Source organism: Dryobates pubescens, chromosome 31, assembly GCF_014839835.1.
Source record: "Dryobates pubescens isolate bDryPub1 chromosome 31, bDryPub1.pri, whole genome shotgun sequence".
In the NCBI taxonomy this organism is placed as follows: Eukaryota; Metazoa; Chordata; class Aves; order Piciformes; family Picidae; genus Dryobates; species Dryobates pubescens.
The window spans coordinates 3127629-3154175 of record NC_071642.1 but is presented as its reverse complement, the minus strand read 5'-3'; the positions used below and the strand labels follow the sequence as shown (position 1 = coordinate 3154175).

Sequence of the window (26547 nt, the reverse complement as noted above, 5' to 3'; positions counted from 1 at the left end):
GCGGCTGGTCCCGCAGGACAGGGACCTCCGTGTGGCGGTGCAGGGGCGGCCGGTACCGGCCGGGGCCAGGCTGCCTGCTCAGAGCAACCCTCGGCCGGGCTCTAGCTCGCTGCCTGCTCAGGGCTCCCCGGACCGCACGCTCCTTGTCCGAGCGAGCAGGACCGGCGACGCGTGGGACACCGCTCCGCGCCTTCCGTTCCTCGCTGCCTCTCAGCGCCCGGCCAGCGACGGCGTCCGCCGGCGTGCGCCCCGCGGCGGAGCGCAGCGCCCCCTGCAGGCCAGGGAGGAGAAGGGGCAACGTAACTACAGCGCCCAGTGGCCCTGGTGGCGGCGGCCGGCAAACTACAGCTCCCGGCAGGCTGCGGGGTGCGCGTGCCGTGCGTACGGTGCGTGCCGCGCGTGCCGTGCGTGCCGGTGGAACAGGCCGCAGCGGCAGGGTCGGGGCCGCGGCGATGCTGGAGGAGGCTGGCGAGGTGCTGGAGTCGGTGCTGAAGGCCTCATGCCTGCCGCTCAGCTTCCTGCTGTTCGTGCCCGCTGTGCTCCTGCTCCTGGGCCCGCCGCCGGCCGCCGAGGCCGCCCACGAGTTCACGGTGTACCGCATGCAGCAGTACGAGCTGGGCGGGCAGCCCTACGGTGAGAGACTGCACGGCCCAACCGGGCTCGGTTCGGCCGCCGGCCTCCGCTAGGCCTCCCTCCTGTGGGAGGGCGAATCCCGGCAGCCGCTGCGTTCAGGGCCGATGGGGCCGTAGGAAGAGCCGCGACCCCGGGGAGGCGCCCAGGCTAGGCCGCGAAGCTGCAGGTGGCCGGGGTGGGGGACCCAGCCCAGGGGAAGGGTGCAGGAGAGCTCGGAGAGCCCTGGGGGGCTGCAGCGGGTATGAATTCAGACCCAGGGAGGCTGCAGGCGTACCCCATCTGGCTGAGTTTTGCTGCCCGATCGCAGCGGGAGCAGGAGGGTGTCCCCAGCTCCCACACGGTGATCTGCAAGTGGCCAAGGACCCTGCAGTGGCCTTACAGGTTCCTGGGTGTGTGCTGAGCTCGCTGTGTTTCAGACAGTTCAGCTCACTCCGTCTTGCACGCTGGCGAACTTTGTCGTGAGCTCAGTTTTGTTCTGTTTCCTTTGACTCCTCTATTGACAGGTTGATTCTTCCTTGCTCTTCCCCGGCCCCAATTAGCAGTGTCATTGCTCCGGTGTCTTCTCGTTTGAGAGCCCTGTGGTTCGTCCTTTCTCTTACAGTTGACCTCCAGCTCCTTTGTTCTGTTGCTTCCAGGCTGATGATTGTGCAACGTCTTTCTTTGAGTCAGAAATGCAACCTGTTCTTTGAATTTCTGGAGTGCTGTAACCTTCAGCCTCCACCCCCTGTACTCAGAATCAAATGTTGTTTCTGAGCCTTCCATAGATATTTCATTCCAGATCAAGGCATGTAGTCTGACTGTGGCTGACTCTTCCAGAAAGACCAAATAGAGATTGCTGCAGAGCCTTTTCTTGCAGGGGTGAGAAGAATCAATGTCAGCTACAGAGTAACTTCAGAATAAACTTGTTAGAAAGGAATTCTTTAGGTTGGAAATGAAGGTTTATTAAACAGGGTGTCAGGGAGTGATAGGACTGGGGAGCATGGAGCAAAACTAGAAGTGGGGAGATTGAGATTGGATGTTAGGAAGAAGTTGTTGCCCATGAGGGTGGTGAGAGACTGGCACAGGTTGCCCAGGGAGGTGGTGGAAGCCTCATCCCTGGAGGTTTTGAAGGGCCAGGCTGGATGTGACTGTGAGCAACCTGCTCTGGTGTGAGGTGTCCCTGCCCATGGGTGGAACTGCCTGAGCCTTGAGGTCCCTTCCAACCCTAACAGTTCTAAATTTCTTTAGAGAAGCCTACAGAGAATCAACTTGCCTTGCCCTGCTGTCAGGAAATAGTGTTGGGCCAACTCTTCTGTGCTCGTGTCATTGCTTGGGGAACGGTGGAGAGATTATCCTCAATATGGATTGGTTTTCTCTGACTGGGGAGGGGGCTGCTGTTCATATTTGTTACACAGCTCTGTGTGGAGCATTTGTACTGTGCCTTACCTGCATTGCTGAGGATTTCACTGACACTATGCAGTGGAAATACAGATTTGTCTTGTTCATGTGGTTTGACTTCTGGTGAGGACAAACTAGTGTTAGACTTAAGTCAAGTTTAAATCTAACCTTTAGCAACACTCACTCCTATTTGGCATAGGCTGAGATGCCTGCTGGAGCACCTTTGCTCCTTCCTTGGCTGTGTAGGGACCCAGTGCAATGAAATCTTCAGCTCTGTAGGTGCCAGAGTTCTAGAAGAAGAAATTGAATATGGAGCGTTAGAAGTAGTAAGGTGGATTTGAATGGCTCATACAGGATGACCCTGTGGGCCTCACCTGGAGAATGCAGGAGCTGCTGGCAAGCCTCCAGCCTGCTGTGCTGCCAAAGGATTGCATTTTCACAGGAGGATATTTGGTAAACTAAAACTAAGAGTAGGAGGCAGAAGCAGCCTTTTGGATGGACGTGGGGTAACCTGTCCTCCCCTCAGAGCCGTTCTGCACATCTCGCATCCGTTCCTTCTCGGACAAGAGGGAAGAGATCAGTTTAGCTCTTTGCAGGTCCTGGTTGCATCAGGCTGGCACCCAAAGCATTCTGAGGAGGAGCTAAGCTCAAGCAAAGGGGATGTGACAGAATCACTTAGCAAAGCTCTGACTGTGCTCTCCTCACAGGCACCAGGAGCGCGGTGCTGAACACCGAAGCTCGCACCGTAGAAGCAGACGTCCTGAGCCGCCGCTGCGTCATGATGCGGCTGGTGGATTTCTCCTATGAGCAGTACCAGAAGGCTCTCCGCCAGTCAGCTGGGGCTGTGGTCATCATCTTGCCACGATCCATCTCTTCTGTCCCACAGGATGTTGTAAGGGTAAAACAAACCAAACACCCACCCACCCACCCCCCAAATTCCCTTTCTCTTACAATGGGAGAGGAGGAGAGGCTTGGGTTGCCGCAGGACTGGAAAGCTCCTGCTGTAATGCGCCGCAGATCGTATTCTGCCGTGAGAGCTTCAACCTTTTTCTCTCTGCTTTGGTTGTCAGGGTTTCTTCTTCTGCCCTCGTGCTGATTTTTGTGTCTCATTCAAATCCTCAGCAATTCATGGAGATAGAGCCAGAAATGCTGGCCATGGAAACCATCGTGCCAGTCTACTTCGCGGTGGAGGATGAAGAGCTGCTGTCCATCTACGAACAAACGCGAGCTGCTTCCGCCTCCCAGGGCTCTGCCTCCGCTGCAGAAGGTGAGTTCTGATGTCTGGGGGAAAGGTTTAGAGGAAGACAGGGCCTGAGCCCACTTCTGGGAGCGGCCTGCATCAGAAATAGTGTTGCCAGCAGGAGCAGGGAAGTCACTGTGCCCCTGTGCTCAGCACTGGTTAGGCCACACCTTGAGTCCTGTGTCCAGTTCTGGGCTCCTCAATTTAAGAAGGACATTGAGAGACTTGAAGGTGTCCAGAGAAGGGCAATGAGGCTGGGGAGAGGCCTCGAGCACAGCCCTGTGAGGAGAGGCTGAGGGAGCTGGGATTTTTCAGTCTGGAGAAGAGAAGGCTCAGGGGAGACCTTCTGGCTCTGTACAACTCCCTGAAGGGAGGTTGTAGCCAGGTGGGGGTTGGTCTCTTCTCCCAGGCAAGCAGCACCAGAACAAGAGGACAGAGTCTCAAGCTGTGCAAGGGGAATTTAGACTCAAGGTGAGGAGAAAGCTCTTCCCAGAGAGAGTTGTTGGCCATTGGAATGTGCTGCGCAGGGAGGTAGAGGAATCCCCATCCCTGGAGGTGTTCCAAGAAGTGTGTGGACGTGGCCCTTGGTTTAATGGCCATGATGGTGTTTGGTTAATGGTTGGACTTGATGATGGTCTTAGAGGTCTTTTCCAAATGAAACAATTCTGTGATTTTATGAACCAGTGTTCTGTTGCCTTGGTGTTTCTTCTGTCTTACTGATTTGCTGCTCAGGATTAACTTTAGGGCTCCTGCAGAAAAGTTCTTGGCTTAGGCAGCTCACAACACTGAGATTTCAGGACAGAAGGAGAATGCATTGTCACCAGGATTCCCTGTCAGTGCATAAATACAAGTGAGAAGCCATAAAGGGTTTAAAGCTGGTCTCTCCAAAGCTCAGTTAGCAAGGGAAATACAGGGCTGAGACTTCCCCAGGTGTACTTACTAATTTGTTTTTCTTCCAGTTCTGCTGCACACAGCAACTGCCAATGGCTTCCAGATGGTGACCAGTGGGGCTCAAAGCAAAGCTATCAATGACTGGCTCATACCCAGTGTGGAGGTGAGTTCTATAGGGATTCAAACTGGCAACACTGATGGGATGCCTTCTTTTGTTGGGACTTTGTCAGGCACTGGGATTGATGGGGGAAGTCAGGGGAGTCTTAGCCAGGTGGGTTCCTAAAGCTCTTAGACCTGAGGCCACTCCAGACTCAGGAGGTGTGTAGAAGTCAGGCTGTCTTTGTACAGGCACACAGGAGGTGATGCTGAGTGGCACTGATCTCTCTTCCCTGCAGGGAAGGCTGACAGGGCTTGGTGGAGAAGACCTGCCCACTGTTGTGATTGTTGCCCACTATGATTCTTTTGGAGTGGCTCCAGTGAGTATTCTTTCTTCCTGCAGCTCTCTCTTCCTGGTTTTTGGCTTGGTGTTTTTTCCCATGTGGCCTCTGCTGCTGTGTTGTTCTCTTGGCCTTAAAGATGGGGAGCAGCTGCAAGCAGAACATGGTGGTGTGCTATCTTGAAGGCTTTTGTGGTAGATGAGAATGGGTGTAGGGTTGTCACCTTGTCTCTGCCCCACTTCATCCCACAGTGGCTGTCACATGGTGCTGACTCCAATGGCAGTGGTATCTCAGTGCTGCTGGAACTGGCCAGGCTGTTCTCCCGGCTCTACACCTACAGACGTACCCATGCTGGGTAAGAAACCTCTCTCCTCATGCTTGAATGTGTATAGCTGAGATCAGATAAGAAAGGCTTTTGCTCCACACCTGAAGAGTGTTATAAACAGTCCTTTAATCCCTTTGGGTTGCTTTGCTTCCCTCCAAATACAGCTGTTCTTAATAGCCGAGCTCCTCGCTTTGATTTCTTTGCTGTAGCTCTGCTCAAGCCTGGGGACAAGTGGAAGGAAGGATGTGGCACATAGGAAGCATTTGTTAATGAACAGTTTGCCTGGAATGTCAGGTGGTGGCTGTTGTCATCTCACCACAGATGTGGGAAGCAAATTCCATCCTCCAGCACTGGGAGCAACCCCCTTTGACCCTGTCCCACCGTTATGTGGCACAAAGGAAGCGTCTGTTAATGAACAGTTTGCCTTGAATGTCAGGTGGTGGCTGCTGTCATCTCCCCACAGAGGAGTTCAAGGAGTTCTGTAGCTAACACCTTTATCTTCTTTGATGGGCAGGTATAACCTACTCTTCTTTGCATCTGGAGGTGGCAAGTTTAATTATCAAGGAACCAAACGGTGGCTGGAAGACAATTTGGACCACACTGGTGAGTATGGGGTTGGCATTGCAGCGTGCTCTGTGGCAAGCCCTCTTGAGCTGGTTAGTGTGTTTAGTATGTCAGCCCTCCTGTCTGGGCCTTGCTTGTTTGTGATGGAAATCCCAGCACAAAGCATAGCAGTTAATGCTGGGATTTTTCTGTTCCAGACTCCAGCCTGCTGCAGGACAACGTAGCCTTTGTTCTCTGCCTTGATACTCTGGGCCGGGGCAACAGCCTTCACCTCCATGTCTCAAAGCCTCCCAAGGAGGGCACCTTGCAGCATGCATTTCTGAGAGAACTGGAGATGGTAATGAAAAACATTTTGGGTAGATGGGAACTTGGGACTTTCTAAAGGGAGCTGCAGCTCTCCGACAGAGGAAGGAAGGAAGGAAGGATGTGAAGAAAGGGTGTGCCACTGAAATACTTCATGTGTTGTGTATGGTCACTTGATTTGAAGTGCAGACAAATCCTCATGCCACAGTCCCAGAGGAAGCACAGGATCACAGGATGTTAGGGGTTGGAAGGAATCTCAGGAGATCATCAAGTCCTGCCAGAGCAGGACCATAGAATCCAGCACAGGTCGCACAGGAATGCATCCAGATGAGTCTTAAAAGTCTCCAGAGAAGGAGACTCCACAACCTTTCTGGGGAGCCTGTTCCAGTGCTCTGTGACCCTCACAGTGCAGAAGTTTCTCCTCATGTTGAGGTGGAACCTCCTGTGCTGTAGTTCATAATAAGCAGGCTATTTCTGCTGCATTTTCCACTGCACTTCTTTCTGGCTTACTGCAAAAGCTGCCCTGCAGTGACATTAAGGCAGCTTTTTAACGGCAGGAACTGCCCCTTACAGTTAGCAGTGTATTTACCTGGGTAATTTGCCAGGTTCTACACACTGGCCACAACAACCTCATGCAGTGCTACAGGCTGGGGTCAGAGTGGCTGGAGAGCAGCCAGGCAGAAAGGGACCTGGGGGTACTGGTTGATAGTATGCTGAACATGAACCAGCTGTGTGCCCAGGTGGCCAAGAAGGCCAGTGGCATCCTGGCCTCCATCAGGAACAGTGTGGCCAGCAGGAGCAGGGAAGTCTTTCTGCCCTGTGCTCAGCACTGGTTAGGCCACACCTTGAGTCCTGTGTCCAGTTCTGGGCCCCTCAGTTTAGGAAGGATGTTGAGATGCTGGAAGGTGTCCAGAGAAGGGCAACAAAGCTGGGGAGGGGTCTGGAGCACAGCCCTGTGAGGAGCGGCTGAGGAAGCTGGGGTTGCTTAGCCTGGAGAAGAGGAGGCTCATGGGAGACCTTACTGCTGTCTCCAACTCCCTGAAGGGAGGTTGTAGCCAGGTGGGGCTTGGTCTCTTCTCCCAGGCACCCAGCAGCAGAACAAGAGGACACAGTCTCAAGCTGTGCCAGGGGAGGTTTGGGCTGGATGTTAGGAAGAAGTTCTTCATAGAAAGAGAGACTGACCATGGGAATGTGCTGCCCAGGGAGGTGGTGGAGTCACCATCCCTGGAGGTGTTTAGGAAGAGACTTGATGGGGTGCTTGGTGCCATGGTTTAGATGGTGTTGGATGATAGGTTGGACTGGATGATATCAAAGGTCTCTTTCAACCTGGTTAATTCTACTCTGCTGTACCCTACCCTACCTCTGGAGCACACAGTACCATGGCTGTAGGTGGATTGGGCAGTGCAGTGGTGGGGCAGCGTGGCACCCTGCTGGATTGCTCCTCCTGTCCCTCAGGTTGTTGCCAGCCAGTTCCCAGAGGTGAAGTTTTCCATGGTGCACAAGAAGATCAACTTGGCTGAGGACATGCTGGCCTGGGAGCACGAGCGCTTCGCCATCCGCCGCTTGCCGGCCTTCACCATCTCCCACCTGGAGAGCCACCGGGACAGCCTGCGCAACAGCATCATGGACAGGAGGTGAGAGGCCTGCACTTGGAATCCAGCCCAGAAGCACAAATGGACCTCATGACTGCTTGTTACAGTTTCTGATGGTCAGAATGGGTGAGGGGAAAAAAGCCCCAAAACATAGGGAGCTGGGTTCTGGATTCAGGCTTGTGCTTGGTGCTGTGGAGAAGGAGGGGTTCCAGAGGAAGCTGAGCCCAGTGTCTTCACCATGGGGGTGGTGAGACACTGGCACAGGTTGCTCAGGGAGGTGGTGGAAGCCTCATGCCTGGAGGTTTTGAAGGCCAGGCTGGATGTGGCTGTGAGCAACCTGATCTAGTGTGAGGTGTCCCTGCCCATGGCAGGGGGGTTGGAACTGGCTGAGCCTTGAGGTCCCTTCCAACCCTGACAGTTGTATGGTTCTGTGACATGTCTACAATCTGCTCTTCTGCTTCAGGGCACGAATAGACACTAAGGCACTAACCAGGAATACCAGGATCATTGCTGAGGCTTTGACAAGGGTCATCTACAACCTAACAGACAAAGTAAGAGCTGCCCATCCTGCAGTGCTGGCCACATTTGTCCTGCCCAACCAAGTTTGCTCTCAACAGTAGCCTGGGGTTTGTTTTGTTTTTTTTCCTTGCAGGGAGCACCTGCAGATCTGCAGATCTTCACAGATCAGATGGTGAGCACAGTGCAGTTTGGTAACTTGTGGGAAGAAGGAATGAAGAGCCTGGGAGAGAGGTCTGGTCTTGGCATATGTGTGGCTGAGTCCCTTTCTTTTGGTGGTATTTTTCTGCAGCAGATCCAACAGGAGCAACTAGAATCAGTAATGGACTGGCTGAGCAGTCAGCCCAGGGCTGCCCAGCTGATTGATAAAGACAGCACCTTCCTCAACACCTTAGAGTATTGCATGGGTCGGTACCTGAAGGACGTCAAACAGCATCATGTAAAGGCAGACAAAAGGTAAGAGAAGAGAGGCAAGAACCAGCCAGGCCATGTGAAATGGCTTCCCCCTTCCACTGAACTCTCCTCCTGAGCCTGCAGCTTCTCTAGCTTCTTGGCATAGAGTTAGAAGTGATTGTTCTTCTCTGGTCTCCTGTCAGTTTTGGTTCATGCTCTCTGCTCTCCAGAGAAAGCAATTTATTGATCCTCATAGCACAGTAACAAGTCCCAGCAGCTCCCTCTGTCTGGTTTTCTGCTGCTTTGGTTCCAGCCTTCCAACTCTGAGTGCTGCTTCCTCTGAATCCAGAAGACTGAAGTCCCCTAGAAGGCTTTTCTTTAATTGTAAAAGGGCAGCTTCCATCCTGTCTAACCTGCTTGGGTTTGAAGCAGTGTAATGAACCTGGTGAGGTGCCTTCTGTGTGCCTCTCCTGAGACAGCTCAACAGCATGTCAGTTGTATCCTTAGGAAAAGAAAGGCTTGACAAGTAAAATCAGCTCCAAACTGGTGTGCAAGTTGGTCATGCTTACTTGTCTTTACTTGGATGAACTCCCTGGGAACAGAGGTCTAGGCTGTCTCTACTGCAGTGTCCAAAGGTGTAATAGAACCTGAACAATTTCTTCTTTTCCTAGGGACCCTGAGTTTGTTTTCTATGACCAGCTGAAGCAGGTGATGAATGCATACAGGTATGGAATTCCCTTGAGCTTGTTGGGCTGTTGTCTCACTCCATGGCAGTAGCTGCTGTACAGCTCCATGTGTTCTTCTTTAATTGCAGGGTCAAGCCAGCAATCTTTGACCTCCTTTTGGCTGTCTGTATTGCAGCCTACCTTGGTGTTGCCTATGTTGCAGTGCAGGTAAGAAAAGCAGGAGACAGATGTGTTATTTTCCTCACAGATCACATTTACTACAGTAATTGGTAAAGGTGCAGTCCCAGCACCACAGTTGGGGCAATAATGCCACCCCACTGGCTGACTGTTTCAGTGTGAATGCTTTTGAGCATCTCAGTTGGCTGTGCTGAAGATAATATTTTGCCAATCTTGGTCCAGGGCATGCACCACTCACTTGTAAAGCTCAAGAGAACTAAAAATCTGCTGTAATAAAAGGTTGCAGCTTGTAGTAAGTTAGGAGTGTTAGGAGATCCTTCCAATATCTGAACTTGGGGTGCAGCTTAGAAATGCATCTTCAGGGGGTTGTTTGGTTTTCAATGAAACCATAAATAGTCCTGGATCCAGAGACCTGGAACAGTGATACTCTGTGCCTTGGCCAGCCAGCTTTAAGTGTTCACAAAGCCACTGTGAGCTTCTGATCCTGTCTGGGTTCTCTCAAGAACATGAATGAAAGGAAAGCATTTTTAGGTCACTGTGAGTTTTGATCTCTTCATGTCATTTTATATCCTTTTTAGGGGGGGGAAACACAAGCATTTAATAATCCAATGTAACAACAGAAACAGGAGGGAAAGCAGAGCCTTTGATTTGTCAGCTATCTTTATTATGTTGGCTGTTACAAATGATCTGGAGCCTGGATCTTGTGGTTGTCTTGTCAGATACCTGAAGCAGCTGTTACTGAATCAAAACACAATTAATCAAAGCAGAATCAAAAGTGAATTTTTAATTCACTGGTGCAGTGGTGAAAGAGAAGATCCAGCTATAAAGGATTGGCAGCTACTGGGACTCTGGTTTGTGAGATTCATTTCTGCATTCCTGAAGCTGCTAGCAGCAGTGTTTCTGTAGTGCCCAGCATCAGGCATGTATCAAAAGCTGAAGCTTTCTCCTCCCCTTCAGAAGGAACAGAACTGCATTAAAAACAAATACCAAATCTTTAACAAGTGTTTGCATTTGCACCATGGGGGTGATACAGGCCTGCAAAGCACTTCTGTAAGCCTTCACTTTCTGCACAGCTCATACCCTGGTCCATGTAATTCATCCACAGGAGGGGAGTGCCAGTGGATGATCCAAATAAGGCATTGCATTTGCACATGGAGTATTGTTTGTAAGCCTCCTAGTTAAGTTTTCTCTCTGTGTGGAACTCACTCATTGTATTAAGAATTTATACAGGTTTCTTTTCCTTGTTTCCAGCACTTTGGTCTCCTTTACAAGATGATCCAGAGATTGTCCCTTAAAACCAAGCAGCAGTGAAGCAATGAGCCATCACCCATGCACCAAGCAGCTTTGAGCCATCGGTGAGCCCATCAAGAACCTCCTGCCTTCCGTTGAATCCTGCTGTTTGTCTTCTTCTGTCTCCTCTTTGCTACTCTGTAGAGGGGAGGAAGGCAGCAAGAAAACGAAATTTTAACTCCAGTGCACCTTTAAAGTGCTTTTCTTCACCTTCTTCCCCTGATGTGCACCATATCTATTTTCCTTTGCTTTCTGGCGAGGGAGAGGCTCAGAGACTTCAATAGTTTCTGCAGGTTGTTACTGAAGGGCTGATTCTGAGCAGCTTCCACGAGCATAAAACCAAGCCCAGCACCTTTGTGGACACATTTGCCATACAGCCAGCTTAGAAAGTGAAACTACAGAGTAGAGTGACAAGTTCCCTCTGCCCAGCAGACAAAGACTTGGAGAAGCTGTTTAAAAGGGGAAGGGGGGGGGGTGGGGGGAAGTGCACATGCAAAGTAAGGAGAATATTATTAGCATGTTTTCTTCTGGCAGCTCTTCCTGAAGTTCACTGCCTGCCTCTAGGAAGGTGTGCTGAGCAGGCAATGTCTGCAGCAAGCATCCCCTTGCATTTTGGTGTGTGCAATAACTCATTCCCTTTTAGGAGGTGCACTCTAAACCATTTTGTCTGTTCTTGGCAGGAGGAGGAAAGATTGTTAAAGCTGGTTCCTTGTGGTGGTGTTCTAACCAGGCCAAGTTCTCTCCTGTCTCTGTTGGAGGATGCATTTTGTTCATGGTCCTTGAAGCAGTTCACAGTTGCCACCACTCTGTGCTAAACTCCCTGCTTAGTTTTTAAGGGGAGTTCTACAGTCCCAACTGCTGCAGGATTGGATTCTGTGCTGATCCTGGTATGTCAGTGAGCTGGTTGTAATTAATAGCCAGAGCAACCCAGCCTCTGTTGGGCTCTGGTCTAAGCCCTTCAGTCTTCATTCTTCAGTTTTCACTTCCAAATGGGTTCTGGATTTTGGGATGTTCTCCCATGTTCACCTGTGTCTCAGGGTTGCATTTCATGTTTTTCAACTCTGTTTGGAAACACTGTTCCTGGCCTGCACGTATGAGCAAGTCCCCACCCAAAGTGCTTGTTGCTGTCCTTTTGTGTGCTGCCTCCAGTATGTACAAAGGGAGGGAGGTCACTTAGCCATTAAAATCAAAACAACACACTCAAAAAAAGAGAAGTTTTATGAATGTCATTAATTTAAACCTGGCTGTCCAGAACTGTACCTAAGAGGCTATGTCTTGGAACACTCACTCTCTGTTACTTTCATCCTTGAGCAAGCCTTAGTTGTATTTTGCTGATGCTTCTGGATGGAGAGAGCTATGGAGTTACCCAAAATAGTTGCCAGTGCTGTGCAAAGATCAGGGGGGCCAGATGACCACTTGGTCAAGCTTTGTCACCATCTTACAAGTTTTTCTTTCCTGAATTCCACCATCCAAGGTGAGCAGAGCATTTGTCACCACTTTCTGGTGGGAGCCCAGTGCCCTTTCTGGGCAGTGTTGCACTTTGTCCTGAAGTCCTTCTGGCAAATGCATCAAGGCAGTGACCACAACTCCTAGGCTTAGTTGCAGTTCCAGAAGGTGTCCTGCTTCAATACTGCTGTCCTGCCACTCAGCAGTGTTTTGAGTCCTTCCTGTAATTTGTTCTGCACACATGAAGGCTCCTCACAAGCCATGGTGACTACTCTTTTTTTTTTCTTTCAAATGACTACTTGGATTTAAAATAGGAATTTTTTTTACAGAGACTGAAAAGCTCATCTGGGTCTGAGTGAAGGTGTGTACCCTTTCATTTGTATGCAAGGAAGATTCAAGCTGTGCATCCTTGTCTGCCCTACAGCTGCTGTGTGCACGCTTGTTAGAAAGGAGCTGTTGTGGCCAGTCACTGTCCTTGTCCTTTGGATGGGCACCAAGCACTGATTTCTACCTACCCATCTTTGTTTCACTGGAGTCTCCTTCCTGGAGTACCTTTACCCCATGATGTGTGCTTTCTGCTACTTTAAATATGTAGCAACTTAACTCCTTCAAGGGTCTTTTCCAGGAGACCATGCTGCTGTCAGTGGCTGGCTGTGGTATCAGCAGGTGGCATGGTACCAAGCACTCCACCCCTACAGCAAAACTTGCCTTTTTGGGGTCTTTTTTTAGCTTTTGACTGCTTATTTAAAAGATGTCTCTCTGCATGCATGAAGTGTTTGTGACACTCCTCTGCCAAATGAATTTAGAATGATTTCAAGACTTGCTGGAGTGGCTGGAAGATGAGCCTTGATTGTTTTCCTCTGGCTTTTATGCTCTGCCCTTAGAGACTGCCTATGCTGTGCTATGGGAAGGTGCAGGCTCTGGCCTGGGTAGGTTCAGAGTATCCATGGGACAGGGGCTGTCTGAAGAAATTCTCTCTAGGTTCTGAATGTGTGGAAGTAGCATGATGCAGCTGGATGCTCCTGGGAACAATTTTTGTGCTGGAGAGGCAGTCTTCCTTCTGATGAACCAGGCTGAATGAAACTTTCTTAACTTCATTGTGAAAAATAAAAAGAACCCACTCAAAATTGTTAGCAGTCCTGCTGCAGCTGGCTTGATGCCTGTAAAACTGGCAAGTCATGGGCAAGAGAGAACAGAACAGGCCCAGAACATTTTCCATGTAGTGGAGACTGTCAGCCTTCCATCTTCCAGCTGAGAAGCTCAAAGTTCAGAGTCAAAACCTTCCACTAAGGCAACCCAGCATGGTTGTAGCTCTGTCCCTGTCAAGGTGGTAGCATTAAAGCAAACACTAAAGCTCCTTGTGGTCTCAAGAAGAAACTGCTAACGCTCCTGATGCAGTGCCAAAAACCAGGGGCAGCTCTCTGAAAGAATCAGAGAGTTGGTTTGGTTGGAAGAGACCTCTGAGATCATCGAGGCCAACCTTCAGAGGAAGGTGGGTAGAGGTAAAAGAGGAAAGTTCATGACCTTGAAGGGCTCTCTCCCACAGCAGGATAATTTGCCCTGCAATGTGATTGGATGCATTTTGTATATCTCTAGCTGGCTGCCATAGAAAGTAGTTTTTACTACAGATAAGACTTAATGCTTTGGACCAAAGTGCATGTGCCCTGAAACATTACACACACAAATCTGAGATAGTCAAAATTCCAGGTCCTCATAGCTGAAACACTACCCACTCTGGGATTAAACTTAGTTCCCACATTGCTGGTTGGTTCCTTTGGGAAGCTGACAGAGGGAAGCTTGTAAAAATTCCCTGCTTTTCTGGTAGGTTTTGAAAAAGAACCAAGAAAATAGGTGCTGATCCATACTGCCCCGTGTCTGATCAATTCTGTCACCACCACGCAAAAGCAGAGATCCAACTGCTGTTCTGGTAAAATAAAAGTTCTCCCAACACTGCAGAAGAGGTCTGGTGTAGCTGATGTTTTTGGTTTTTTTTGTTGCCTCTGTTTTTACCTGCCCTTTTCATCAGGAGTTTGCCTGGCTTGGAAGAAAGCAGCATGGAAAGCATATGTCCACTTCACACAGAAGTGGCTGGCAGCTGATGCTTCTAGCCATAAACCAGTTTTCTTTGCTGTCTTTCTGACTTTACCTCTTGTCCTGGAGCTGTCAAAGTCTGCAGCTCACAAAAAAAAAAGCCCTGGTTTTCAACAGGGTTTAAGCACTGAAGCTGTCAATTCTTTCTGTCCACTCCCACACACAGAGGCACTAATGAGGATTGTATGCAAGCAGTTTGGACTGATGGTAGTTGATCTCCCAAATAAGGGAGATGGTTCCTCGTTATGAAATGCTGTGCAATGTGAACTCTACCCTTCTGCTCAGTGCCTAAGAGGAAAGAGCCTGAAGCCAGAAGGGAACTAGGTAGCCTACTATCTGTCACCACAATCTATTCAGATGTTCAAAACCACAGGCACCCAACCGTTGTGGGGCTTGGGTTTTGGGGGTTTTTGGTTTCAATGATGTGGTCTCATGTTGCTCAAAGCACAAGCCAAAGTCACCAAGCTTCTCCTGCTCCTGGGGTTTACCTTTTAAGAGCCATTCAGTCTTGACTTACCAATCTGGAATGATTGGGATGCTTCTGTCTCTCAGTAAATTGGGCCTCTGGGGTTACTCAAGCATGGGCTCCTGCTTGCTCACTCTGATCTGTTTCCTTTCCATTTGTAGTTCCTTCAAGGTTATTATTTGGAATGTTTTGCAGCTCAGGAAAAAAAAAAAGAAGAAAGAGTTGATTTTTCTTGCAATGTTTTAACTCAATTATTTATCTCCTGTGTGTCCTAAAGAACAAATGTATATTGAGGTGAATATTTAAAAGCTAAGAGAAAATTCACTGCATTTGATTTAATATTTTTTTTTAACTATAAATGTAATAATATTTAAGGATTTTAACACACTTTTCATTTCCTTCTTTGTTTGTCCCTTTTCCCCCACCCCCCCCTCAGAAAAATAAACCAAGTGAGTAGGTTTGGTGAACAGATTCGTTGGGGAACTATTTGCTTCTTGAAGGTCCAAGAGAAACAAATAACTTGGAATCTCCTTGCATTGTTTGAAGGAGTAGATCCTTTGCAAACAGAGGGGAAATGCTTATATTTAAGAGCTTACATCATCCCCTTTATATAGGCAGAAGTCAAATAGTGTGACAGGAGACATTTACAGACCTTCAGGAAGTTTCCATCACCTTGAGGTGGGCAAAGTATCCATGCTGATTGGAAGCAGTTAAAGTTTCTGTGCCAAGGCAGCTCCAATGCTGTGAGAAGCTGGCTACCTGAGAAGCCAGCACAGGGCATGCTACTGGTAAATTGTTGTCCCTCTGCCATTACCAAATTACTTTTGGAACACTTATAAACAATTTATTTAAATTAGATGTTCCCTGAGCATGAGCCAGCAACGTGCTCTTGGGGCCAAGAAGGCAAATGGTGTCCTGGGGTAGCTGAAGAAGAGGCAAGGGAGGTTCTCCTTCCCTTCTGCTCTGCCCTAGGGAGACCACATCTCTAGTCCTCTATCCAGTTCTGGACTCCCCAGTTTAAGACAGACAGGGAGAGAGTCCTGTGGAGGCTGCAAAGCTGCTGAGGGGCCTGGAGCAGCTCTGTGAGGAGGAAAGGCTGAGAGCCCTGGGGCTGAGAGCCTGGAGCAGAGCAGCCTCAGAGGGGATCTGAATACTCAGCAAGAGCTAATGGGCCAGGGTCAAGAGGATGGGTCTGTGGTACCCAGCAGCAGGACAAGGAGCAACAGACACAAACTGGAACACAGAAAGTTCTACCTAAACATGAGGAAAAGTTCCTATGGGTGTGCTGGAGCCCTGGAGCAGGATGCCCAGAGAGGTTTTGGAGTCTCCTGGTGTGGAGAGCTTCCAACTCCCCCTGGCCATGGTGGTCCTGGGCAAGCTGCTGTGGGTGCCCTGCATTAGCAGGGGGGTTGGACTGGGTGATTGCCAGAGGTCCCTTCCAGCTCCACTGTGGTGGGTTCGTTTGCTTCCAGCTGAGCTGGTCTGGCAAAGATGACATTGGGGGAAAATCTCAACCAACCACATCCACCATGCTGGGGCCCTGTGAGCATGAGTCAGTTCAAGTCCTACACACCACAGGGGTCAGTTGTAAAGTGGGAAACCGACTACAGAAGGGGAAAGGCTGAGCCTTGTGCATTCATTCTGCCTCCTCATAATGGCAGAATAGCTAAGAAGTTTTCCTTGGTAAGACCTTTCTCTCAAGCACCAGCTGTCCCACCATCCCTCGTCTGATGAGGAGCCAGGTGTCTGTGTGAGCCCAGCCCAGCCTGGGCAGGGTGTTGGGCTCTGCAGGCTGCTGAGGGTGGCCAAGCCTTCCCATGCCAGGACCCTTGTTGAATCCATCAAGTCCTGGGAACGCCTGGTGTGTCCCTGCTGCTCCCTCACCACCTGGGACAAGGGTGGGGGAGCCCAGTTCAGGGCAGGCTGGATCCAAGGCAGCTGCAATGTGTGCTGGTAGCCACCTGGGACCGCTCTGGGCTCCTGGCTGGGTTATGATCAAAGGTGCATGCAGACTTTCAAGGTCGAGCTTGATGGGGCCCTGCTCTAGTGCAAGATGTTCCTGCTCACTGCAGGGGGTTGGATAAGATGCCCTTTGAAGGGTCCCATCCAACCCGATGCATTCTGGATTCTCGGGCAGATCCCTGCCGTGCAGAGAGGCACCTGGAACGTGTTTGGCATTGAAGGGTGGGGGCAGCTTGGACATTGCCCTTTCCAGAGGAACAAGACCAGCTTCAGGGAGACATGGAGAGGCCAGCGGAGAGGCAGAAGCCCAAAGCTCCGTCACCCCTGTCTCCAGCCTCAACACCCTCAGGGCGAAAGGGAACGCTCCTCAGCCCGGGCGGAGCGCGGACCGCCGGCAGGGGGCGGTAGGCAGGGCGGGGCACGCGGCGGCACCGCAGCGCCGCGGCGATTGGCCGAGTGGCCGGTGCGCGGGAAGAGCGGGGAGCCGCGGGATTGGCGGGGGCGGCGGCGGGGGGGCGGGGATTTGCTCTTGATAAGGGCGGCGGGGGAGCTGCGCACGGCACTTTCAGTCAGGTAGGGGTTGGGTGCGCTGCGCCTCGGCCCTTCTCTGCCCTTCCCAGCGGCCCGGTGGTTCTCTTGCTCCCCGTCCGCTCCTGGGCACGTCGGCGCCGACGCGCGGCTCTTCCCGTAGGATGCCCAAGGCCAAGGACTTGGTGGGGACGAGCAGCTCAGAGAGCAGCCCGGAGGAAGAGGAGGAGGAGGAGGAAGAGGAGGAGGGCAAGGTACTGCCACCCCGAGGAGTCGCCAGTAGAGCTCTCGGCCGGGTGTCGGTCCTGGGGGCAGGTGTTGTTCTGTTCCTGCCTTTGTCGAGGGGCACTTGGGCAGGGGCCTGGTGCCAGTGGAGGTTCTTAGCCGCAGTGTGTGGGCCTCGTCTGTGGGCCCTGAAGCTGGTGTGCGGTGGAGGCTCAGGGGTGGCCCAGGTGAAGGGCTGTGGCTCCTCTGACCAGGCTGCTCAAACTGGGGACCTCTCTTCCTAGAAAAGAAAGAAAGAGATGGCTTCCAAGTCAGAGAAAAGGCAGAAAACAGAGGCCAAACCTTCAAGAGAGGCAGAAAAACCTTCAGGACAAGGCAGTGAAGAGGAGGAGGGCATGTTCCAGGTATGGGTGGCAGGGGTCCACTTTATGAATAGACTCTCCCTCACAGGGTCACAGGATGGTAGGGGTTGGAAGGGACCTCCCAAGATCGTGGAGTCCAACCTCCCTGCCAGAGCAGGACCATAGAATCCAGCACAGGAACACATCCAGATGGGGCTGGAAAGTCTCCAGAGAAGGAGGCTCCATAACCTCTCTGGGGAGCCTGTTCCTGTGCTCCTCTTTGTATAGGGCTCCTCTCTACCTCCTCTACTTGTAGCTGAGCTGACTCCCTGGGGTGCCTGCTGTTCCTTCGCTGGTCCTGTGGCTTGTGGCCCTCTGGGCTGAGGAGCAGCTTGCTGCAAGGCTGGGTTTGATGCAGGCTCTGTGTCACCACAGATTGGGAAGATGCGCTATGTCAGAGTGTCCTGCTTCAAGGGGAAGGTCCTCGTGGACGTCAGGGAGTTCTACACTGACAAGAATGGTGAAAAGAAACCGGGGAGGAAAGGTACAGCCTTGTTCACACCAGCTGGTGCCCGTGCCCCTGCTGGTCTCTGAGCCTCTGTTGCTGGCTCTCCAGCCCTGTGCATGCCACCCTGAAGGACTGGGGAGCTGAGCAAACCACAGGGGAGGATTTAGCACTTGGCCTGGGGGACACCAGGAGGTGAAAAGCACTAAGAGCAAATGTGAGATGCTGGTGAGATCAGGAGCTTGGCAGGACCACTCTGAGAAGCAGGGCAGGAAGCTGCTGTGCAAGACTGATTCCACCACTGATCACCAGGCCTTGCTCTGGCTGTGGGCAAGGGCAGGACTGCAAGGTGGAGAATGGGAGGTTGAAAACCCTGGCAGCTAGAGAAAGGAAGACACTTTTTTCTCCAGAGCTCTTCAACACTCAGCTTAGGACTTTTGCTTTGGAATTTTGACAGTGACTTGCCAGTTTGCCTCTTAGCTCATGGGCCCTGGACTCTTGTGCCCTACAAAGAGTCAGTGTGGGACTTCCTCAGCAGTCTTTTGGTCTTTGCTGGAGACTTTGGTGTCAGGGTAGATGAACTTGCTTCATCTGTTTGTTTTGTTGCCACCAAGCATGGTTTTTCTTCCAGAAATCATTTTCCATCAGGGTCCTTAACAAGTATAAATTACTTACTTAGAGGGAACTGCAAATGGGAAGCAAAGCCCTTGAGCTTTTCTGTGCCACTAGAGGCAGAGAGGGGAAGGGAGCATTGTGGGCTCTTTCCAGGCTGGCAAAAGCACACTCACAATGTAAGACAGGAGGTCTATCAGTTAAAACTCAGATCATAGGGGAAAAAGAAACATATTTTTTGTTTCATTTAAATACCTCCTGTGCTATTTTTCTCAAGAGTTCTTTGCCTCTGATCTTTATCTAGAGAATTTAATAATGCTTAGGCCCTAGTTCTTTAATGTGATTCTTAACAAAGCCAAAAGGAACAAGCTGAAAACATCTGGCTGGGACCCACACAGCTATTCCACTACTCTGTTTGCTTTGTAAGGGAGAAGGACAGGACCTCAAGACCTTATCTTTGCTGGACCTAAAAAGAAGCCAGTTCTTATCTAGTGTTTAAAGTCACTCCAGTGATTTCAGCAGCAGTCTTCTTAGAGAAGAGGTGGCATTATTTCCTTTGGGCAGTTGAAGAGATGGTGCCCTACCTGCTGTGAGGAGTAAGGATCTCCTAGAGTTCCTTCCCAACTCATGTGAGTGGGAATGTATAGTAGGGAGTAGGGTATGAGGGGCTGTGGGACTCCTGAGAGGCAGTTTGAGCTTATACTCTCATATGGTGCTTCTGTGGTAGCATTGAGTACTTGCCATGGATGCTGAAGTGCTGCAGAAGGCTGCTTCTGTTCTCTGTTTCTGCCTCAAGATTCCAGGTTTCCCCTCTGTAGCTGGTGTGAAAGGGGCAAATCTGAAGTGCTGCTTGATGTTCACCCCTTGTGTCCTCTGAAACCTCTCCTGCTGCTTCTAGGGATTGCCCTGTCTGCTGAACAGTGGAACCAGCTGAAGGAGATTATTCCTGAGATTGATGCTGCAGTCAAGAAATTATAGTCTGAAGAGTCTTGGACACCTTCAATCTGTTGCCTTTCCCTTAAGGGCACTACAACTGTAAAGCCAAGGGTTCTTCTCTGGAGCCTTCTCACCTTGCTGGGGTTTCCTCACTGAGGTGGTGGGCATGCTGAGAAGTCCAGACCCTTCTGTTTGCAGGAAGTAGGCTGTAATGAGCACCTAAAACAAGAGCCAGTGCTGTGAAGTGAGCCTTCAGCACCTCTGCTCTCAAACAGAGTGGTGAGGGGTCTGACCCCAAGCTGGCTTTCCAGGGGTGGATGGCTTCAGTCTACCTTCTAACCTTGTAGAGTGTTCTGTACAGGTCTGCATCCATCACTGTCTTCCACTTGGCTGAATGTTGAGTAAGATGGGTTTGTGTACCTCATGTTGGCATGCTCTTGTGTTTCTTCCACATGGCATTCTGGCTATTTCAAGCACTTTGTGGTGGTGAGGGCTGTTTGGTGTATTTTTGGGTGACTTTGTTTTTTTTGAAGGGGGGGGAAAAAAGTGATTGTTGTACCTTAGCAACTGGTTTGTCTGGAGAGGGTGAGTATGCAAAATAAATGTTTGCATTCTAAAAAGGAGATTGCCCTGTGTATTATAAATACCTTGGGTGTTTCACAGGTTGGCATCTTGGCTGTTTGAGGCACCCTTCTTTGTAGGCTGCTGTTGGATTTCCCTTTCAGAAGGAGAGTGTTCTGCTGTGTTTATTCTCGTGATGGGTTCCTGTGCAGAAGCAGATTGTGGCCTGCTCCAGGTCCTGGGAAGGGCAAGCTAGAATGTGAATCATTCAGAGGAACTAATTATTAGCAGACTTGTTAAATAGAGGGGAAATAAAAGGCCTAAGGAGGGAAAAGACTATTCCTTACCCTGTGACAGAGAGAAATGACAAGCTGTGGAAAGAGTGGAGAGGATATTTTCTGCTTGAGCTCTAAATGGATCCCATTCTGGCATCAGATGCAGTAAGCACAGCCTTCCTAAGCAAGACTTTTCCAGACTTTTCAACAGCTTGTGTCTTTCATCTATTTTTGGGTTTTCTCTTGCCCTGGTTTCCATAGTATCTGAATGCTTCATGCTCTTAAATATATCTGACACTTGCAACACCTTGGTGAAGTAGGCGGTACTAAGGCCCTTGCTCTGTAGAGGTGCTAGGGCTGTAACAGCTCAGGGCTGTGTGGAAGATGTGGTGTGGAGCAGGAAATTGAAACTAGGCTCTCCTGAGTGCTGAATTGGTAACTGCTGGGTTAACCTTTTTGCTAGGGACAGCAGGAGAAAGGGGAAAAACCAAACAATCTTACTTCATCAAACTGTCTCTTAAAAGAATCTTGAAGGATTCAGTGATGTAGCTGCTTGAAGCAGGGGTGGAGAAGGGTAGACTTCATGACTGAGGCATCCTCCTCTAATCTTGTGCTCAGCTCTTCTCCATTTGTCACATTTCTTTCTCTCAAGTAACTGAGAGCATGAGGATACCAGACTGTGTCTCAAAGGCAGGTCACTAATGCTGTAAGCTTATTCTTGTGGAGTATTTATATTTATATATGTGGGTGGTGAGACACTGGAACAGGTTGCCCAAGGAGGCTGTGGATGCCCCTTCCCTGGAGCTTTCAAAGCCAGGTTGGATGAGGCCTTGAGCAACCTGGGCTGGTGGGAGGTGTCCCTGCCCATTGGCAGGGGGGTTGGAACTTAATGATCTTCAAGGTCCCTTCCAACCCCAACTGGTCTATGAATTGATTGCTAACATAATGTCTTAATATAGTGTTCAAAGACCACAAGAAGACAAAAACAGAGGTGAAAAAAAGAGATGGTGTAAGTATGAACCCAAGATGCTGGGGATGCTCAGGCCTTTCATTTTGGCCCAGCCCTGGGGTACCCAAACTAAAGTGTGACCAAAGCAACCATCTGTGTGCATGGTCCATGCTGCAGGAGTGTTTGGGGAGCAGAGGGAGAAGCTAAATCAGCAGAACTTAGTATCTCTTGAGTCCACACTAAACTTGGTCAGCTCACTTGAGTATTGCATGGTTCTAGAACTGAGGAGTGGCCTCCCCTGAGTTGAGAAAGGAAGGCAACATCTCCTTGTTCTCTGAATAGCTTTCCTTCAAGTTTTGGAAGAAAGTTTGCAACCTTTTTGTGTAACAGGCAGCCAATCTCTTTAGTTTTAATCCTTAAAACCCAGCTGTTCTTGATCAGATAGATAACTGGAATCTTTGATGTTCATTTCCAGTCTACCCACTGTGGTAGACAATTTCCTGTTGCAAAATTCACAAGCCTTAAAAATGAGTTAATTTTGGGGTTGTTGCAAAGTTAATATTTGTCACTCCCACCTCATCTTAATGTGGTTGGGAGAACAGATACTAAATGAAAGGGAAACAGCAAGGCCTTGGTAATCAAGAGGGGATGAAAGGCTGTGAGAGTTGTGGCTGTTCAGCCTGGAGAAGAAGAGGCTCCAGGGAGGCCTTAGAGCAGCCTTCCAGTACCTGAAGGGGTTACAGAAGAGCTGGGCAGGGAGTTTTGATAAGGGATTGTAGGGCTAGGATGAGGGGCAGTGGCTTTAAGCTGGGTGAGAAGAGATTGAGACTGGCAATTAGGAAGAAATTTTTGCCAGTGATGGTGGGGAGAGCCTGGCACAGGTTGCCCAGGGAGGCTGTGGCTGCCCCCTCCCTGGAGGTGTTGAAGGCCAGGCTGGATGAGGCCTTGAGCAAGCTGGGCTGGTGGGAGGTGTCCCTGCCCAACTGAATGATCTTTATGATCCCTCCCAAGCCAACCCAGTCTGTCAATCTAATCAATCTCTGAAAGCTCATAGCTCATCCTCTTTTACACAGAGGATGTTTTTCTCTTGTGCTGATTTATCTGGCTGGCTTGGAGCAGTTTTCTCTGCAGAACCTTTTGCTCCAGCACAGGGTTGGGGGGGGGAAAGTCACATAAACAGGAATTAACTTTTATCTTCTTGAGCTGCTATGGTGTTGCTTGGATGTTTTCTGCTAGGACTGTCTTAGCTAGTCCTTTGGCTCATCTGCCTGGGGAGCAAACAGGTAAGGGAAGGCAGATTGTTTGGAAAGCTCCTTTTAGTTTATTTATTTATTTTCCCTGGGCTTTCCTGCCTAAAGTGTTGTCTCCTAGGTGATGTGGAAATTCAGAGCTTCAGCTGGTGTTTTCTCCATCCCTTGCTGCCTTTAGGAGCTGGAAGGAAAAGGCAGGTACACCCAATGCAAAGTGTATCTTCTTGTTCCTGCATCCTTTTGTTTGGGCTCTTCTCAAATTTGGGCCAGCAGACTGAACCTCTCCACCTTTCATCTGCCCCAGGAAAGCAGGAGAGCATAGCTGTGTTTAACCTTGGGGTTGATTCACTAGCAAATATCTCTCTGCAGAAGAGAAATTTCCTGGCCATGCTATGTGGTTTTCTTTTTAACAGCTCTTTCTGGAAGCAGCATCTCGGGTCTGGGCAGAATCTGTTCCTTCATCCTCTGGGAATCATGCATCTGAGCTCTGCTGTGCCCCTTCTAGCTCTGCCTTGCAGCCTCCTCAGTGATAGATTCAACATGTTTCTTCCTCATCTACAAAGGTGACCTGTCATTTCCCTCCTTCACTCTCTCTTGGTGCTATGACTATCTTTTATCTACCCCTTAATCCTGTTACTGTGGTATATAATTCCTCTGTCTGGCTCTGTAAACTCTTCCCAGGTGCTGATTGACAGCTGTTCTATTTTTCCTTTACCAGCAGTATTTTTCTGTCTGTTTTCCTGTGCTGCAGATTAGAATATGTCCATTCATGGACTCTAAAAGATAGGGAATATATCTTTCCTTCTATATAGACTCTTTCTACCTGAGGCACTGGGTCCCTTGGGCTGTAACACAAGCCTGAAGCAGCTGGTGCTGCAGCAGCTGGCATGGAAAGGTGCTTGAAAACTCTTACTTGCTTACCCCTGATGCAGCCAAGGTGAGGTGTGCTGCTGTTGTGGTAGAGGTTACTTGTGCTTAAGATTGTCTTATCTGTTTGCAAGCTGTTAAAAATGAGCTTGACTCCTCCCAGGCTTCCCAGCTGATGCACTTGTGGCTTCCAAAGAGATGGCAGAATGCTGCAGGAGATGTAAACAAGAGTTAGGACCAGTGTGGGGAGTTCTGCTCTTTTCAGAGTGGTACCACCCTCAAATGCAAGGCAGCTGCACAGCAAGAGTCTTGAGACACCTTGCAATGGCCCCTGGGTTCAGGCTGCAAAAAGCTGAGGGCCTTTGTGAGTCCATTTCAGTGAAAAGCCTGAATGCAAATGCCAGGCTCTTGCACTTGCCCTGCCTAAGTGTTCTGGGAGGTCCCCACACAGGTGGGGACAAGAGCCAGGGCTGGAGAAAGAAGGGTACAGAACTGGGGTTTAGAGAAGGGTTGAGGCTCTCTGCTGAGCATGAGAGGAGAGAGAATGAATCCACAGCGGCCAGCAGGTACCTTTTGGTTCTGCAGGGTCATTTCTCATTCTTGCCATGGCTTTAGCCTAGGTGCCAGGTGGGTGCTCATACATGAACAGTTCCTCCCCCTGTTCCCTAGCAGTGGGCCCCCTCTTCTTCCCCTGATAACCCATCCTCTTTTTCCTTACCTTTCCTGTGCAGGTATCAGCACTGAAACCTGCTGCAAGTCTCCCTCCTGTTGCAGGGGCCCAGAGTCAGCCCTTTACCTGTCTGCATAGCAGGTCTAGGCTGCATCTGAGCCTGTGTGAGGGGCGCTGTGGGGAGAAGGAAGGAAGGAGGAAAGGACTTGGGGAGCAGGCAAGAGGCCAGTCTGCTGAATCGGGCTGCTGCGTGGGAGCACGGAGCTGTCGCACTGGGGATGTGCGTTGGAGGGTCCCCTCCTCCACTTGCCGCCTCTATCTGCAGAATGCAGGGCAAGGATAGCGGGAGCCGGCAGAAAGCTTCTAGCAGAGAGACAAAGCAAGGGGGAGAAAGGCCGGGCTGTGCCTGCACCGCAGTCCTTTGTAAAGCCTCAGGCCTGGCACGCTCAGCAGAGCCGAGCACCTGGCTCTGCCAAAGCGCTCTCTGCAAACAATCAAGCAAACACACCCCCTCCCTCCTCCCAGCAGGAGGGCGCAGAAGCCCATTCATCTTCAGGGCCAGGGGGGCAGGCTGCCGGGCTGCAATGGATGGCGTGGTGACAAGAGCTGTGCAGGCTGCAGAGGAAATGCCCTGTGGGAGCTGCAGGCGGTGCGTGGCCGTGGGTGGCAGAGCTGGGTTGGGCTGCAGCCCTGCAGCTGCGCTGCTGAGGGCAGCTGCTCCTTGTGGAGCGGGAGCTGTGCCTCAGCATCACCCCAGGCTAACAGAGGTGGAGGAGCAGAGAGCAGACAGCCTGGGCCACCTGGGCTGTGCTGCTCAGAGCACTGCCCTGCCCTCCTGCCTCACGTCTCCTGTCAGAACTGGAGGAGCTGGGAGGAGAGCAATCCACATCCTGGCATGAGGAGGCAGATCAGACCCTGGCAGCAGTAATGGCTGCTTCAATGTGGAGATGCAACCAGTTTCTGACCACCTAACACAGTCTGAATGAGACCTAGCTGCAAATGCCTCTGCCAAGCTACATTCAGGGGAGAGCTGAGCTGTTCAGAAGAAAGGCTTTGACTACAAGGGCCTAGGGCAGAGAGACTTGGCTGGGGTTGTAGACATGGAGCTACTTATCACTTCCCATTGCAGCTAAGCACTGTCCAGGACTGGTGCTGGTGGCTGTGCTCAGTACCCTACTGCATATTCTTCACTTCCTTTTATTAGCAGTACAAGAGCAAGCTCTTATTTTGGGAGAGGCTCAGATGTTGAATTTCCTGACAGCTGATGACAATTTGTCCTTCTGAAACAAGTACCAGGTCCTACAAACCATACCTCCCACTCCTGCAGAGCACACAGGGGCTATTTGTAGGTGCTCAGAGCTCTCCCCCTCTCTCCCAGGCCCTCAGTGCTTCTGGAGGTTAGGCCCCAAAATACACCCCAAGGAGGATGGGTGCTGTGCCTTCTCCTGGGTCCTCTCATGCACTGGCCAGAGGTGAGATGGTGCTGTCACCACAAGAGTTCCTTTCTGAGGCCCAGGACAGCGTTGCTTGGAGCATGGCATGTTTCCAGCCACCTGATTGTGACTCCCACCAGGGTAAGCACAGAGTGTTTGCCTTGGCATGTTCATGGAGGTGAGAGAGAGTCAGTGTGCCAGGCCTGTTCTTAGAGTTCAACTGATGCCCTCCATACCACACAGGGATGGCTCTAATTGCAGTGCAAGTTTAGCATTTATGGATGACTTCTATGACAGTGTCCTTGGTCAGGTCCACTCCTTGGTCATGAGCCCATCTCTGTGTCACGTCTCTGCCTTGGTGGCCTGAAGTGTCATGTGCCCACCCAGCTGAAAATAATCCATCCTCAGTTCAGGTCTACTTGAGACTTCAAACTTGGCAATCCAGTGTAGCTGCAGGTTGCCTTGGTGTTCCTCAGGGGTCTGACTCCTAGGTGTGTGGGCACCTATGTGATCTATCTATACCTCTAGCTTGTCTAATCACAGAATGGTTTGGGTTGGAAGAGACCTTAAAGATCATGCGGTTCCACTCTCCCTGCCATGGGCAGGGACACCTCCCACTAGATCAGGTGGCCTGAGGCCCTTTCTGACCTGGGCTTGAACACTTCCAGGGAGGGGGCATCCACAACCTTTTTCAGTATCTCCTCACCCTCTCTGGAAAGAATTTCTTCCTCATCTCCAGTCTCAATCTCCCCTCTTCCAGCTCAAAGCCATTGTCCCTCATCCTGTCACTCCCAGCCCTTGTCAAAAGTCCCTCCCCAGCTTTCCTGTAGCCTTCTTCAGGTACTGGCAGGCTGCTTTTAGGTCTCCTCAGAGCCTTCTCTTCACCAGGCTGAACAGCCCCATCTCTCCCAGCCTGTCCCGGTAGGGGAGGTGCTCCAGCCCTGTGATTCCCTCATGGCAGTGACACCTTGCCACGACGGAGCAGCTCGGATGGGTTTGCTGCTGT

The 26547-nt window shown here is 50.6% G+C and overlaps 2 protein-coding genes across 4 annotated transcripts; both read left to right on the top strand.

The window, feature by feature from the left end:
* The first annotated feature begins 414 nt into the window (after positions 1–414).
* NCLN (nicalin) lies at positions 415–11350 on the top strand. Of its 3 annotated transcripts, none has more exons than XM_054175077.1 (15): positions 415–633; positions 2718–2908; positions 3133–3277; positions 4210–4304; positions 4537–4617; positions 4830–4933; positions 5418–5506; positions 5665–5804; positions 7226–7404; positions 7826–7913; positions 8015–8053; positions 8174–8334; positions 8943–8996; positions 9086–9164; positions 10386–11350. In XM_054175077.1, the coding sequence occupies exons 1-15, from the start codon at positions 453–455 to the stop codon at positions 10443–10445; spliced, it is 1686 nt and encodes a 561-aa protein (XP_054031052.1). In that variant the 5' UTR covers positions 415–452; the 3' UTR covers positions 10446–11350. The 3 variants fall into 3 exon arrangements, with proteins under 3 accessions (XP_054031052.1, XP_009898863.2, XP_054031051.1); XM_009900561.2 differs by having other exon boundaries at positions 8171–8334; XM_054175076.1 differs by lacking the exons at positions 8943–8996; positions 9086–9164; positions 10386–11350 and having other exon boundaries at positions 2718–2902; positions 8171–8357.
* A 5731-nt stretch (positions 11351–17081) lies between these two features.
* LOC104300802 (activated RNA polymerase II transcriptional coactivator p15) lies at positions 17082–19578 on the top strand. The gene is made up of 4 exons (XM_054175441.1): positions 17082–17171; positions 17427–17546; positions 17919–18027; positions 19499–19578. The coding sequence occupies exons 1-4, from the start codon at positions 17082–17084 to the stop codon at positions 19576–19578; spliced, it is 399 nt and encodes a 132-aa protein (XP_054031416.1).
* Positions 19579–26547: the final 6969 nt, after the last annotated feature.